Source organism: Anolis carolinensis, chromosome 1, assembly GCF_035594765.1.
Source record: "Anolis carolinensis isolate JA03-04 chromosome 1, rAnoCar3.1.pri, whole genome shotgun sequence".
Taxonomy (NCBI): domain Eukaryota; kingdom Metazoa; phylum Chordata; class Lepidosauria; order Squamata; family Dactyloidae; genus Anolis; species Anolis carolinensis.
Window position 1 is genome coordinate 329488151 of NC_085841.1, and position 17312 is coordinate 329505462.

A 17312-nucleotide genomic window follows, 5' to 3' on the forward strand; every position below is an offset into this window, starting at 1 on the left:
TCCTAGTAGTTGGGGGCCTAACCATCAGGAGGGCCAAATGGTTGACACCTCTGCCCTAGAATGACCAGCTAGCAAACTGAATATTTATATCCCTTAAGAGCTCTAAAGCAAGAAGACAATGAAGCTGCTATGTTGGGTCCTTTAGACCATCCTCCACAACAACCTGCTGTGAATATATGTAGGCTAATGACTTCATCAATGCTGCCCAATGCTGCCCAGAAGACAGGAGTGAAAATGATGAACATCAACACCAGAAGGACCGACTTCATATGAATACAAACATCTTGATGATAATAGTTCACCAGTTGAATGAATTACCTAGAAGGATGATGGGCTTTGTCTCTGTGATGGCTCCTGGCAAGAGAAGTTTAAAACCCTCTTTGCTCTCTGAAATGCATGAGCCTACACCAGGTTCTAGTGTTCAGAAGGCTTCTCTGTTGGCTTCAGTTGTAATTTCTATACCCCAATATGCCTCTCCAAAGGCACATCACAGCCTTTACAAGTCTCTGTTCTTCTCTCCTGTATGGCAACCAACACTTCAGTGAAGCTTCCTTTGAGATTCTAAAAGCCCAGGCATCTTAGATCCAGCTCTCTTCAATGACTGACCAAGCCTCTAGACTAGGCCTGCACAATCTGTGAGCCTTCAGCTGTTTTGGTCTCCAACTCCCAGAAATCCTAGCCAGCTTGTCCAATGGCCAGAAATTCTGGGAGTTGGAGGCCAAAATAGCTGGAGGTCTGCAGGTTGTTCAGGCCTGCTCTAGACCCTGGTTCCCAACATGGGCCACACGTCCCATAATTTGATTGTTAAGCAGGGCAATTCGGGAGTGAGTTATTAACAGTGAATCTTTTGCATTTCTTATGGTTCTAGGGGCCTTATATACACTTTATAAATATATATTGTGACATATATTTTTAAAATTAAAACCAGAATGTACACAGTGGTTAGCTGTGAGGGGGAAAGCCCGCTAATAGAGAGAAGGGTAAGAGCATAAAGTTAACTAGAGAGAGCATGAGCACAGAAAAGTGAGACCACTTCCATTCCAAACACGCAACTCATCTCAGTATTCTTTTAAAATTACAGGCTATACAAAATATATAAAATGTCTTTTTGTTCTTAAAAAAAGATTATCAGCCACAAGAAAATTGATGTCAGGTGATAAGATATTCTTGCATATTCTCACCAAATACAGGCAGTGAGGTTGGATACCAAATGTGCCATCGAATTGTTAACAAAACAGCTTCTTCCACATAAATAGGAGTTCACTTTTTGAGTAATAAGAATTTTATGCCACAGGGAGGAGAGTGAATCAGGAGTTTAGAGATGCTTAGGTGGGACATGACCAAAAAAAGGTTGGGAACCACTGCTCCAGACCCAAATGTCTTTTAGTTCCTGCATTGATTTGACCACCTATCAGAATTTTTCCAGCTGCCCCTGTAACAGTGGTCACGAGAAGGATATGCCATATGTAAGCCACTCCAAGTCCCTCCGGGGAGATGTAGGCGGGATACAAAAATAAAGTTGTTATTATTATTTTAATGATTGCAAAGTCTGGGCTCACTCAGATTGACCAATTTGCTTCTAAAGTTCACTCCTTCTGCTTTTCCTCCCTTTTAACTCAGTGTTTTGGATACCTCTTACAAGATAGCCTGCTACAGCCGCACTACTTTCTCAGCTTACACATCTTTTGGCCCTCCACATGTTTTGAAGCAATGTCCAGAATCCCCAGCCAGGAAGTGATTCCAGGACTTGATGTCGGAAACATCTGGTGGGCCAAAGGTTCAGCATCACCGGCCTACAAGATCTGTTCCAATTGGGTGGGTTGTGAAGAGTACAGTAGACCTATTAAAATAAATGAGACTACAGACATCTGTTTCTCCCTCCCACCCACAATTGCTTAAGTTATGTCCAACTTAGCCTGAAAAAGACTTTAAGAGAACTGAAAGCTTGCATACTTTTTCTGTTGCACTTTGATAGATTCTATTGAATTTATGGACTACCCTGGATTAAATAAGAGGACACACATGAATGCATATATGCAAACAATATAAAAATGCATAGCTCACCACATCAATTTACCACTGTGTTCTGCCTAGACTTTTACTATCAGTGGCCACTGAGACATGCAAGCAATTGTTTTTTTTCCAGTGGAAGCTGGATCTTAATCCATGGAATTTGCTTCTACAAAAATAGAAACATACCCAGAATTAAAAGCAGATACCATCTGCATGATTTAGCTTTCTGCCAGCAATTCCCTCCATATCCATTCATTTATCACTCTTAATGAATGAACTTCCAAGCAAATAAATGTCTTGTAAAATTAATTAAGTTAGTTTTCCTGCAGGCATAAAAAGAAAAGATAAGAGATAAATGTTGTTTCCTCCCATTTTCTTCTATTTGGGCAGAGCCAGATAATGTGCAAAGAATAAATGTGCATTAGTAACTAGATATACAAATTATGTATGTATCTAGATCTCTTTCAAATATACGCTACTGGGGTGACCTGCTTCACATCCAATACTCTGAAAAAAGTGCACACATGCATACACATAACTTCTAAGTAGTGTATCTACCTTTTTCAGGAGCTACCTATTACTTTGTTATTGCTGGAAATCTATGTGGCATTATCGTGTTCTTGTTTTTATAACTGGCTAGCTTTGCCATATTTAAACAAAAGGGCCCCCTCCCTGCCTGGCAGCCAGCTACCTCAATATTCAAGAAACGTCTTCAAATGTAGGAACACAAAACCTTGGCATGCTTTTAGCTTAATTTTAATGTATCCAGTTAGTAACGTTAAGATCTACCTGAACAGACCTTGGAAAAGTTATTTGGCCGTGCTGGCTAGAGATAGATTGAAAGATGCAGTCCAAAGAAGTAACTTTTCCAAGTTCTGCCACTGGGACATGATCTTCCAAAAATAATCCTTGCAAGTCAATCGGCAGCTCATGCTTCCTATGGATGTACTCAACTCCAGCATGGAGAATAAAACAAATTGACTTAAGGTGTGTGGGTCAGAAGAATGAACTTTCTTCTGAAAGACAGGAATGTCAAGAAACCTCTTGAGACCCTGAATGTTTTTCAGAGAACAGCAGACATTCTAATTTCAAATGTCAGTCACCAAAAGAAGACCTCTCATGGTGCTTAAAAGCTCAGGGCAGGGCCCTTTTGGTCTGTTCTACTCTAATTAGGTTTCACATGTTCTCTCCAATATGCTATTGGCCCCATTCCTGTTTTATGAACCATTAGGGCTGTACGGCTGAGCTACCTCATCTCTCCACAAACCTTTGGCATTGCACTATATAGGGAATAAGCTTCCTGGTGATTCTCCTCTGTTAGCAAAACCAGTTCCATCCTCCCTATTGCTCATTAGCAAAGGGATTACAGACACATAACATTTCAGTAGCATATATCTACCTCTGTTTGCTTTAAAAACCACTTTTACAAACAATTGTAAAAATTCAATCAGATTGCCTTGCGCACATAATGTCATTTCAACAATAGGAACTGAATATTGGGATCCTTTCACTGCACACACTTAAAGCACCATGGAATTAAGAGCCTTGATTGCACCAGAGATATCTGGCTAAAATATTTAAATACCCCCCTCCCCTCCCTAAACTGCAGCTCCCAGAATTATGCAAAATCCTGTCATTCAAGCTGGAATCATAGTGCTATAATTGTATAGTATGAAAAGGTCCAAGGAGGAGGCTCTTCAGCACAGCTTCTGACTTTAAGAAAGATGAAGTGTTTATCTACCTCATAGGAGGCCACAAACCAGTGCCAAATTAGAACAAAAAAAACCTCAGACCTAGTGCTGTTATCCTGTTCTCCTGCCCATGAAAATGTCTTCAGAATGGATAGAAATAGTAAGAACAAGAATTTTCTCCTCTCATCATCTCAACTGCCTCCATCTCTTTCAGAACCTGAAAATGTTACTTGTTGGACTGCAACTCTAAGAATCCACCATGGCTGGGGATTCTGGAATCTGTACAGGCAGCCCTCCAAATTTGCTGAGATTAGGGGCACAGGACTCATGAACACATGAAAATGAAAAACGCTGGATACAGAAACTGATACATTTTTTACCTGAAACAACACCACTCTAGAGATTTCTAGGTCTTCCAGTATGATTTTATGATCAACATCCAATGGAAGCTGACACAGAATAACACTGGAGGACCTAGAGATTCCTACATTGGTGTTCTCTAAGAAACTCGCTAGGTCAGTGGTTCTCAATCTTCCTAATGCCACGACCCCTTAATACAGTTCCTCATGTTGTGATGACCCCCAACCACAAAATTATTTTCATTGCTACTTCATAACTGTAATTGTATTGTTATGAATTGTAATATAAATATCTGATATGCAGGATGTATTTTCATTCACTGGATCAAATTTGGCACAAATGCCTGATACACCCAAATTTGAATACAGGTGGGGTTTGGGGGGGGGTGTGATTTTGTCATTTGGGAGTTGTATTTGCTGGGACTTATAGTTCACCTACAATCAAAGAGCATTCTGAACTCCATCAACAATGGAATTGAATCAATCTTGGCACACAAAACTCCCATGACTAACAGAAAATACTGAAAGGGTTTGGTGGGCATTGACCTTGAGTTTTGGAGTTGTAGATCACCTATATCCAGAGAGCACTGTGGACTCAAACAATGATGGATCTGGACCAAACTTGGCATGAATACTCAATATGCACAAATTTGAACACTGGTAGAGTTTATGGATAATAGACCTTGACATTTGGGAGTTGTAGTCGCTGGGATTTATACTTCACCTACAATCAAAGAGTCCCTTGAACCCCACCAATGATAGAATTGGGCCAAACTTCCCATACAGAACTCCCGTGACCAACAGAAAATACTGGAATGGTTTGGTGGCCATTGACCTTGAGTTTTGGAGTTGTAGTTCACCTACATCCAGCCTTCTCTGCCAAAGGGGTTCCTATGACCATCAGAAATATGTGTTTTCCGATGATCTTTGGTGAGCCTTCTGACCCCCCCCCCCCCCCCCGTGACCCCCAGGTTGAGAAACGCTGCTCTAGGTGACTGAAGGAAGTTGGCCATAGAATCACACTGAAGCACCTAGAGAACCCTAGAGAGAACATGTTTATGAAATTCTGCAAATAATGAAATCCACAAAAGTCAAAGCAATAAATGTGGAGGGACAGCTGAAGTCTAAAATTAATGGTTTTCAGGCTCTGACTGCTTCCCCACCCATGACTGTTTATTCAGTGATAATATATGCCAGACTCATTACATACAACAAAGGTGCCCCAAAAGTAAAATCTATTTCAATTTGTACATATAATATATAATGGACTGTCTCTTCATTTTTATGCTGAGCTATGGATGAGGAATCACTTGATTGTCTTTTATGTCTTTTATGGAGAAATACCTTCATCATACCATTTGCACAATGATTGATAATAGTAATTCTGTACCTTGTGCTGTTATTATAAGCTTTTATTAATGTAAGTTATTAAATAACATCCTTCTGCAAGAGAGGACAGTGATCTTAAATTAGCTAAGTCTAGAAACTAATGTAGCTATTGGACAAGCAAACTCAAAACTATGCCATGGATTTCATATACAATCTAGCAAAATGTTTATGTGCTGTATCTACATTACAATATACACTACACGCTTTTTAATGTTTGTCTCTGAGTGGATGAAATGCCAGCTTATCTTACTGACAGGAAATCTGCCTGTTCCTTTCTTACCAAAAGAAACTTTGTGAAGTCTATGCAAATTTCTCTCTCCAGAAAGTTAACTGTTTCAAATAAGATCCAGAAACTCTTACAGAGTTTAGAGGCTCAGGCTGTATGCCGCAAGATTTTTAAAAAGTACTTCTATGTAAAAGCAAAAGATATTAACACCTCTCTTGGAGAGTCCTCATGTTTTAGGTTTCCTAAGCTATTTGCCAAAAGCAATTGAAATTGTATCAAAGGATGAACTGAGACTTGTAACTTTCTCCTTGTTCCAAGTTAAACTGTTATTGTATAATTCTCTGCTGGTTGACATTAGATTTTTGCTTACTTTTAAAAAGAAAAAGAAAGGATAAAAACAGCATCTCTTAAGTATTTCTTTTGCTGTATTATTTATGCATCACCTAATTAAAAAATCTCTGGGTAGTTTACAAGAGCAACATCATTTTCAAAAAGGCCATAAAATAATAAATCATAAAGTACAATAATCCAGTAATTAATCTAAAATCATAATATTTGTATTCCTATATAAAGTATTATGATGTGAAAATAGTGAGATTCAATCAAGGCCGGTTGTGGGTAACCTTAAAAATATTGATTGCTGCATGAAAATTGTATTTTGCTGAAGATAAAAGTATAGTGAATTCTCCCCCCACTTTTCAGAAAAACATGTATGGACACGGCATGATGAGATGAGATAACTTTAGTATGCACCAACACAGTCTGATTTTCCACTCACATGAGTACTCCTGGCCAGCACAAAACCTAAGGAAACCTTTTCTGAATGTCAACAAGAGTGTCTGAATGAGTACACAAAGGACTTTTAGTGGCTTTTTGGCTGAGCTCAGATTCAACTTTAAGATAATGTGATAACGCTAAATGAACACAATTATTGCCACATAACTGAACTGTAACTGAAGGCCACAGTGATGTAATCCAGCATAAAGCTTAATGTCAGCGCAGAGGCAGAGCAAAGCTTAATGTCACTTTTCTTTTATTGCTGCTTATTACTGCAATAAAATTTTCCTCGCAGTTTCTGCTTCTCATTTATTATGTCCATAACCACACAGCCATACACCACCCTCTTCTGTTAACGAAACTGCCTTATATCGAGTCAGGCTCCATATTCATCCATGCCTGTAGTATCTTTTGTAAATGTAATTGTGTTCTTTCTGCAAGCTTTTCTGAGCTTTCTGTCTGAAGATACTAGGAACTGAGTCATAGAGCTGAACGGGTCAACAACTCATTGACTGAACCCATCCAAAAGAGCCCTAGTTCAGTCCCTGCTATTAAAAGCATCTCAAGAAACAACTGATGTGAAAGACTAAAGGCCTTTCCACACAGCCATATAATCCAGAATATTAAGGCAGATAATCCACAATATCTGCTTTGAACTGGAATATCTGAGTTCACACTGCCATATAATCCAGTTCAATGTCGATTTTATACAGCTGTGTTGAAGGGGCCTAAGACCCCGGAAAGCTGCTGTGTCTCAGAGTAGGCCAGAGTGTGTTCTAGTGCTTTCCCAAATGAAAGTTATATCATCCTTGGAATCTATTGCACATCTGACAATTGATTACACATCTCACAGTTGATTACACTAACGTGCATTTTAAAGTAACTATTATGTTGTTTTTATCTTGTATTGCATTGTTTTTAAATTTCATTGTTTTATTGGATTGTGTGTATTGTATGCTATGTTGTCATATTCTTGTTGTAAGCCACCCCGAGTCCCCGCAGGGAGATCGTGGCAGGGTATAAATAAAGTTGCTGTTATTATTATTATTATTATTATTATTATTATTATTATTATTATTATATACTCTTAGATGATTATTTTCCATTCCTCAATTCTGTCATTACTACCTTGTGATGTAGTCACACTCGAACTAAAAAAGAGGAGTCAGGGCCTAGCAAAGATTTGCAATAGAAAGGGCCAGAGTCCAAGATTCCTACAACCAAAAATGTATATTTCCCATACTATATATTTTTATGGGAGCAGAAAAACAGATACCCATCACATTATTCAGTTCCAACAGGTTGCCTTCCACATGTTTTTGCAAACTGAATTTTAAGTGCAAAAGTAGTTTGAAATCAGTTAACTCAATGGAAAAGGGGGGAGGAGAGCAGGGGAGGTGACTCTTTCCCCTCCTTGTAGATTTGGATAAATGCAAGCCACTGCAGTTTCTCCTAGCTTGTGTGTGCTTCCTTGTTAATATCTCTTGCCATGTTGATGACACTCTACTGTTACTTGGCCTTTGTGTCCTGGTTTTCTTCAGGGAAGCATTAGATGGTATGCCACCATAGTCAATGGTGAAGGACAACATGCTTTTTAATGCAAAATATCTGAAGAGTACTAACTCTGAGGAAGCTCAGCTACTGTGTTAAATCATGGCTGAGTCCAAACCTTCTCAATAATTCAGTGGGGGGAAACTGGTTGTCATTTTTCTCTTTGGCAATTGTCAGGAATTCTGCTCATTAACTGGTACTTATTATGAAGAGAGCCACAGCCAAGCATTTACTGCATCAAAAGGAATTACGAACAGATGTAGCTGGTGGCACCACTTCAAGATCCAGAAAGATTTTGCCGAGTGCCAATTGCATGAGCAATTCAAGGATATTGACAATCTGGCACATGTCCAGAGAAGGACAACCAAAATGATACAAGGTCTGGAACTTAAGCCCTATAGGAATGGCTTGGGAAGCCGGGTAAATTTAGTCTGGGGAAGAGAAGATTAAGAAGGGACATGACAGCCATGTTTAAATATTTGAAAGTGGATGGAACAAGATTGATTTCTGCTACTACAAAGATTAGAAGCAATAGAGTCAAATTGCAGGAAAGAGATTCCACCTAAATTTTAAGGCGCATTTCCTGACTGTAAGAGCTATCTTACAGTAGAATTTGGAGTTTTGCTGAATCTTCATTATCTGGAAGTTTTTAAACAGAGGCTGAATGGTAAAAGGTCTGGAAGCCAAGCCCTTTGAGGAGTGTCTGGGAAGCTGGGTATGTTTAGCCTAGGGAAGAGGGGATTAAGAGAGGACATGATAGCCATGTTTAAATATTTGAACGAAAGTTATATGGAAGCTATGAACAAGAGAGCATATGGGCATTCACTGTGGCTTAGATCTTATGAAATTAATACCACGCTGGAACAAATTATGAACAGCAATAATATTTGCATTATCTTAGAGGGATAAGCCTGGTAGGCTATATCATTTCTAGAAACATCACAGGTAATGTGGAAAAGAGCTTTTCATGGTGATATACACTGAAGGCCACCAATGCTGTATCTTATTTAAGGTCTTACCAAAAACCTGGCCAGCTGAGGCAATAAAAGTTAGGAAATTTGGTATAAAAACACTTGCCCAGCCTCCCATGAGAACCATTTATTTCATTTCAGATAATTTAGATACTTTGCAAAGCAGTGTAAGCCTTTACTGCAACTCTTTGAAATATTCTTCCAAGCCACTGAAACCAAATTCATTTCCACTTTCATTTAATAGTGTAAATGTAATGGCAATGGCAAGGACCACCTTTGTGTGTGTGTGTGTGTGTGTGTAGGCAGTACAAAGTAAAATAAGGCCCCAAAGCCTGAATGACTCCCTTGATACTATTAAGCAATTAAAAATGAAAAGCAGCCCACACAAGTGGCATTACTGGTATTTTTCTGCAATTGCATAGAAAACCATTTCTCCCCAAGTTCCTCCAAGGACCAAACCCAACCACTGAATTTTGCCTCCTGGAAATGGAAATCCCAACAATGGCTTTCTCCAATTAAAAAAAAAGATAGTAAATTTACTGGTCTTTTGCTATTTGTTATGGCACCTAATGCAGCTCCACTGTGCCTTATCCCAGCAGGCGAGAAAAGGTCCTCCTTCCATCCTAGCTGCACATCCTAGCTCACGTCAGGGACCTTTTCACGTGATAGGAGGTACAAGAGACAAGAGTCCCCTCTGCACTTTACCAAAACAAACTTCACTAGACTGTAATACAATAAATAAATACACACATAACAAGACTGGGGCACTTTGTGCAGGAGAGCAGGCTCTCAGATGATCTGGTCTTGAGCTGTATAGTTTAGACAGGATGCCATACTGATGTTAGATATTGTTACACTTGGCTTATGATGCTCCCATGAGAAAGTGTGACTTACCTAAGGTCACCCAATGGGTTACACCACTCCGGACTCCGAGAGGCCATGGTTGAAATTCCCACTCTGCCATGAAAACCCACTGGATGATCCAGGACAAATCACACAAGCTCAAAAGAAAGCAATAGCAACATCTCTCTGAAGAAATCTTGTCAAGTCAGAAATGACTTGAAGGCACACAACAACAATGAAGTTGTAACATGAAAACAGAACAGAGAACCCCAGGTTCAAAATCCCACTTAGTTATGGAATTTGTTGGCTGCTATCAAGCCAATATAATAAACATTTTAAATATTTATCTCCATAGCCTTAAAGGCAACAAGCAGCTTCTCTTTAAACTTGTGTCAAATAAACACCAGAGTCTCCCTGACAAAGGGCAAGAGCCTAACTATAATATACTTCATACAATATATAATAGTTGAATGCTAGACTAAACTGGTACCCGTATCTTGAGAACACTTAATTACATTTTGAACAGCAGTGGCCTTCAAGGCATGTGTAGAATCTTTATCAATGCCGGACAGAAAACGCACTCAGGATATGCATGTTAGTGAAATCAGCTGCCAAGAAAAGTCACTCACAAGCTCTTTTGAATTACAAGAACAATGCCAGAAATACTCAACTATAGCATTTAGGCATACCATCATCTCCCCTTTTCTAAAGCAATTTGTACAAAAACTAAATAAATAAGGAGGAGTCCCAAATGTTCCTATTAAGGCAATAGAAAAGTATCTGGGTAAGTAGGTAATTTGAGCCTTTCATATTAAAATAATTTTTAAATGAAAAAAGCCAACATATTCTTTAGTCAACAGGGTTTTATTTCCTTGGTATAGAGCCAATGAATCTTAAGCAGCAAGGAGCAGCTGGACATTCAAAATCCCAAATTAAGGCCCTCTGATAATCACTGTGTCTGACTGTCTGGACAGATACAATAGCTGAAAGGCCATGGTCTTTTCTCCAACTAGCTGCCTACGGAGTTGTGTCATACTAAGATATCAGACAGCCTTTATGTTCTGTACTGTCACCTTTGATCTGGGAGACAAATTCACTGGAAATAAGAACACAAGGTATACAGTCTAAATGACATTACCAATTCAAAGTATATTCCAGATCAAGAAGAGTCACAGTCTGGTCTACGACTGCACAAGTCTGATTCAATGGCTTGCATTTCACCTATCATTAAAGACTGGTGAAGATCATATCCAATTACTGGAGAAGTATGGGGCTCTGACATTGTACCTATTCCAGTGGTCTTAGGGTTTGACTATTTCCCTGGCTGCTCCTTGGGACATCTATGCTTCCCACAATCAACCATTGCCCTGGGGAGAAATCTTCATCAGGAAGCTGTTTGGCTGCCATTGAGTAGCATAGGCACTGCACAAGGAGGAATGGGCTATCTCCTTCTAAAATGCTAGAAAAAGTTTATATAAAGGTGTACCTAGGGGATACATGATTACCTTAAAGGAATCCCAAAGGGCTAAATCCCACTTTTTCCTCAAAGGGATTTAATCAACCCTGGCTGTGAGCCAGATTAGAGCTTAGAAAAGAGTGAGATTTCAAAGGTATTGAGGGGAGTACTTCAACATCTGAAATGGCCCACAGACTTCCACAAATACTGGGTGGTTCTGGGGTTGTAGTCCAAAGAACAATTGGCATATGCAGCTGATGAGGTTGTAAAAGAGCCCTGGCTCTGGACTTGAATTAAGTTTCAGTCCAGCAAACATACCATATATCTCTTCCTCTTCCTCTTCCTCTTCCTCTTCACAAACAGGAACAACAACTCTTAAGCAGAGTTTTAAAAAGCTTTGGGGGACTACAGGTACCTGAATATTTCAGCCATCATTACCAGTGACTAGGATGGCCAACAGATTCTGGAAATAGTAATCCCCCCAAATCACTTTTTCATTACGGTCTGGAACACCTTACCCAGCTGGTAGCTTCTGAGTGGCAGGTCGCTGCTCTCCTCTTGGTATGCCATCTCTCACTGCACTTCCCACTCTTCTTTGAAGAGAGCCTCCTGAAGGCTGTAAGGCTGTTGCATGGCCAGGTGGATGATACTCTTGTTCTGGAACTACCTCTTCACATCGGGATCCTCTGAAACCGGAACGGCAAATACAAAGCTGAGGGCGACTGCAGGATCCTTTGTTCTGGCATGGAGGGTCACACACAGCTGTAGAGAGAAGAAAAGACTGAACATCCCCGCTGTGATAAAGTATTCCTTAAATCCCCTTTCCTCCATATCCACGAGATGAAAGGAAACAGGGCACTATATATAGATATAGCATCAAAAGAAGAGATACAAGTTGAGCTTCAAGCTGATTTTGGCCTTTATAAGAAGCATATACAATCAGCCCTTCACATTCACTTGGGTTAGCACAGAATCACCATGGAAATTTTAAAAAACATAAATATATTGCTCTTTTTTACCTGAAAGACCATCTCTTTAAGAATGTCTAGATCTTCCAACATGACTCTATGGTCAACTTCCATTGGAAACTAACCATATAATCACATTGGGGGCTAGCTGACCTAGTGGGATGTTCTTTCTAGAAATCCCTGGTCCTCCAACAAGATTGGAGAAAATTGGCCATAGAGACACAGTGGAGGATGTAGAGAAGTGGTTCCCAACCTTTGGTCCTCCAGGTGTTTTGAACCTGTCTGTACATTAGCCAGTCCAGTGTTGGGCCAGTAAATAGTCCCTCTCCTTTTATTTTTTCAAAATTGTTTTACATGTGTTCATTAATTTACATTTTATACTTCCTTTAAAAAAATCCAGAGTTTTACCAAAGTTGCAAAACTCAACCTGGACTATGAGAAAGACATAACTCTTTGACTTCCCATATTGGCTACTGTCAGAACAGAAAGCTTAGCTAGACAGTCCTTTTGTCTGATTCATCATAACTTTACAGTCATAATTCAATTGACACTATGCACACCTAACCGGTGCTGCATCTGCTGGGGTTTGGTTTCAGGATCCCCCTAGGATACCAAAATCCATGAGTTCTCAATTCCCATTATACATGATGGTGTAGTAAAATTGTTTTTAAATTGTATTTGAATATAATTTTAATTTATTTTACTGATGTTTTGTATGTATTTTAATCTGCACCAGTTTTATTATTATGTAGGCCACCTTGAGTCATATTACTCAGTAAAATATAAATGAATAAAATAATAACAATAATAGCTGTGTAGAGGATATACAATATGCTTGAAATTATGGTCTTAACTATATTTTACTTGTTTTTATTGGTAAGATGCATTGAGTATCAGTTTTGGGGAAAGTGGAATAAAATTTGTATCACATTTGTATCACAACAGCCACATATATACAGTGGCGTGAACCCCATTGTTATTTCAACAAGTTCAATTACATTGTTAAGTCATCCAACAATTAATTAGATGTGTCATTTCTAGATGTGACTAAGGCTGGATCTACACTGCCCTATATCCCAGGATCTGATCCCGGATTATCTGCTTTGAACTGGATTATATGAGTCAACAATGCCAGATAATTTGGGATAAGGTCCTAGGATATAGAGTGGTGTAGATCCAGCCTAACAGTAGCATAGCATACTCCACAACTGTCCTCATTATTCCTCTGCTGTATCACTTTTTCAGCTGCTTTTGAAAATCACAGTTTCTTTTACCTCCTTTCACTTTCTTCCTTTGTCATCAACTTACTTCAATTGCTACAAACTGTGTTCAAAGTGCAAAGGTAACTCGGTGGAGGAGGGGACAATCTTTCCCTTCCCAGAAGGCTCTGGCAAAAGCAATCTGCTGCAGACTTTCCTGGCTTGTGTGTTCTTCCGCATTGAATATTTGATAACCGCACTCTGATACTGCTAGCCACACAAATTCCCGTATTCATTTGTGAAACACTGGAATATGTGGGATTTAGGCCAGAACATGTGTTACTATGAGATCTCAGCACTGCTTCCTGCAAAATTTACTACAATAGTCAACACAAATGTAGGTTTATTACACCCTGAACAGCTCAGCTATGCTACAAGTCAGTTCCCTGCTGAGGAGTTCAACACACAAGATGTGCATACAACAAAATATGGCTAAAGTGTTTCTATGTTGACGCAAGAGACTTGTTTCTTTAAAGATCACCTGCGCTGAATATAGGATCAAATGTATTGTTACTTTAGATAGGGTCCTATCCAATTAGGAGCATTCCCAAGAAGCACAGCCCCGTCCACTAGCTAATTCAGAAGTTAACACACTCAAATTCTTCAGCAATTATTAAAAGCTACAGTTCATTAACTCTGCACCCAAATTACCTCCCAGTCTATGTATGTTCCTAATTACAGGACATCAGCTTCAGCTGTAAATGCTGAAGTGGAAAGCACTGAAGGAAAAATTACAACACACTGGGGGACCTGTGTTTCCTAACCGCTAGGAACCAATTTTATTTTATAAACCAGGCAGGTAATAGGGCAGAAGTCAGCTTATTTAAAGGGAAGTAAGCCAATTGTTCTCTGTTCTGCTTAGTTACTTCCCAGAAGCAGCCTCATAGTCATTTTCAAAAACATAGCCATGTTATTATGATTGCTTCCTTGTAGAAGTCTTGGTCTTGACTCAATTGTGATGGAGCAGCAAATGAACTGCAGCTTACTAGTTTACACCAATGGCTTGCAAGGAGGTATGGTTTATGGGAAGAGACTGCTGCTCCAGAGCAACAACCTGGGGAAGATGGTTTTACAAAAATTACACAGAAAGGTACCGTTGGCAATTGTTGAGATACATGGATCTGCCCCTAACACAGACCTGGCCAATTAACTTGGACATCTAACACTGTTTTGCCCTTAAAGATGTGAGGATAGTTCTCCTAGGTCAAGGTGGACAGAAGGTAGATCGCTGGGTGGTCTGAAACAGATTGGAAAAAATGTGACTCCCACCCTTTCCATTGCACTGCTGAAATAATGAACCCTAAAAATGAAGCTCATAATTGGAGGAAGATCTTCATATATCACAACTATATATGACTCTTCAGCTCAGAGTTTTTACTTTTTAACTACGTATATCTTATTCCCCTAGTTTCAATCTGTGGTTCTCAGGATTCAGGGTAGGGGGGAAGAGAAAGGTAGATGTGATAGACCTAAATGTTGCCCTTTCTTCTCTACTCTAGGATATCTGGGTGACTGAGGTTCCTATTCAAGGCGGAGAACAGAACCATGATGGGAACAGTGCCCAGAATGGAGCTATGTCTTCTTTCTGGGGCTCCCTATGGTCCAGGAATATCTTTAATAGCTGCAAGGAGATGCCAGCCAATGAATTTGAACCTACTTGGAGTCACTGCTGCTGAGTTCCCCCCTCTCAGCTGGAATGACCTGCATGGGAAGTCTTTGCTCTTTTGGATGAGCTAGTATTTATTTAGGAGATATAGGCAGTTCAAGTTTGATTCCTATATTTGCCTTATTGTTAAGTGTATGTAGTAGTTATGCCATTTTGTCACAACTTTGTGGGGGCAGCCGGTATGGATTCAGGATTGGGTGACCAGCTTGTGTGTGTGAGTGTCAGGAGCAACTTGAGAAACTGCAAGTCGCTTCTGGTGTGAGAGAATTGGCTGTCAGCCAGGACGTTGCCCAGGGGACACCCAGATGTTTTTTTAATGTTTTTACCATCCTTGTGGGAGGCTTCTCTCATATCTCTGCTGGAGCTGATAGAGGGATCTCATCCGTGCTCTCCCCGGGTTGGATTTGAACCAGCAACCTTCAGGTCAGCAACCCAACCTTCAGGTCAGCAAACCAAATTTCAAGTCATCAGTCCTGCCAGCACAAGGGTTTAACCCACTGTGCCACCAGGGGTGAGCAGTGTATATCAGGCATTGGAATCATATGCAGGTCTCCTTAAAGGACTCCAGAGTGGCGTATGTAACCTGTATTGTCCAGCTGGAGGCATGTATTTTGCCTACCTCACCTGGCACCTGTAAGATCACACTGGGGACTGACTAGGTGGACCATCCCATGATATCCCAGGGGGTACAAATATTTATTCTATGCCATGAATGGGGAAGCCAGTCTTGGCCCTCTGTTGTGCAGGTTGTGCAATTACGGAAAGAAATAGAAATATTAATCTGAAATACAGTTCTGGAGAAATTTCAACATATGGTAGTGTGCCTGGTAGTATATAAATAACATATGGATGTATATAAATACTAAACCTCTTGCTCAGCAGAATGCAGGGCACTCATACCATGTACAACAGCCAAAGCCAAAACCATCAACTAACACTTGGGGGTTTGACGAGTTTTACTGGCAGATACAGTTAATTAATTTCACATTTATCTCTACTCCTTTTTCCCACCAGCTGTCTGTACAGACTAAGCTTTTTAACATCCATAGAACTCCTGAACAGTAAACACTAACACAATTAGGTATAAAAAGTTTACATGAGTGATAGTGAAAGATTTCAATAGCTAAGGCTACTTAGTCAGGAGAAAAAAGATATTCAGTTTTGTTGTTCTGTGCCTTCAAGTTGTTTCTAACCTATGGAAATCCTATAAATAAGGTTTTCTTGGCAAGATTTGTTCAGAGGTGATTTGCTTTTGCCTTCCTCTGGGTCTAAGGCCCATTCCACACTGCCCCCATATCCCATGATTCGATCCCAGATTACCTTCTTATTGCAGAATATCTGGCAGTGGAGATTCATATAATCCAGTTTAAATCAGATGATTTGGGATCAGATCCTGGGATCAGAAGGGGCCTAAGAGAAAGTGACTTGCCCATGGTCTCTCTATGAGTAGCCATGGCTGAGTAGGGATTAAGACTCTGCCCTCCAGAGTCATGCTCCAACACCCAAACCACTGGCACTCTTCAATATTTATCACTTACGCAATATGGAAAACTACAAAAATTACAATAGTCAGAAACAGGAATTTATGGTAGAGGAAGGTGCTATGAAGACAAATCTGTTTTTCATTTTGACAAATTGATTTTACAACTAAAGTTCATCCACTGAAGAGCAGTATTGTGACTTTCAGGATCCAATGTAAATCCATCTGTTGATGTATCTGTGGAACACTTCCAAAACCCATCCTTTCAGATTAAAATAATTTTTTTAAATGCCTTGGAATGTGTTGGGTTCTATTTAACTCCAAGCTCCTCTTTCTTTTGCAGGAACCAGTTCTCTGCCTAATATTTGCCATTATCTCAGAATGTGTCATTTTGCCCAGGCTGACACTCAGGAAATAAGAATTATTGAAAAATGTATAGTATAGAAAAATACATTATAGAAAAATGTATAACACAGACAACATTCAAAGAATCAGAATTTGAAGGGACCGCAAAGGCCACCCAGTCCAACCCACACCATGCAAGAATACACAATCAAAGCACTCCCAACAGATGGAAATTCAGTCTCTTCCCCAGGCTAAACATACCCAGATTCCCAAGCCACTCCTTATGGGGCATAGTTTCCAAATCTTTTATCATGTTTG

The 17312-nt window shown here is 39.8% G+C and overlaps 1 protein-coding gene across 2 annotated transcripts in view; it reads right to left on the bottom strand.

The window, feature by feature from the left end:
- Window positions 1–17312, bottom strand: part of ltbp2 (latent transforming growth factor beta binding protein 2) — a 153575-nt gene that overhangs the window by 104298 nt on the left and 31965 nt on the right. For both annotated transcript variants that reach the window (XM_008124397.3, XM_016991324.2), the window contains exon 3: window positions 11795–12038. In XM_008124397.3, the coding sequence (XP_008122604.2) occupies window positions 11795–12038 (244 nt within the window). The remainder of the gene's footprint in view (window positions 1–11794; window positions 12039–17312) is intronic.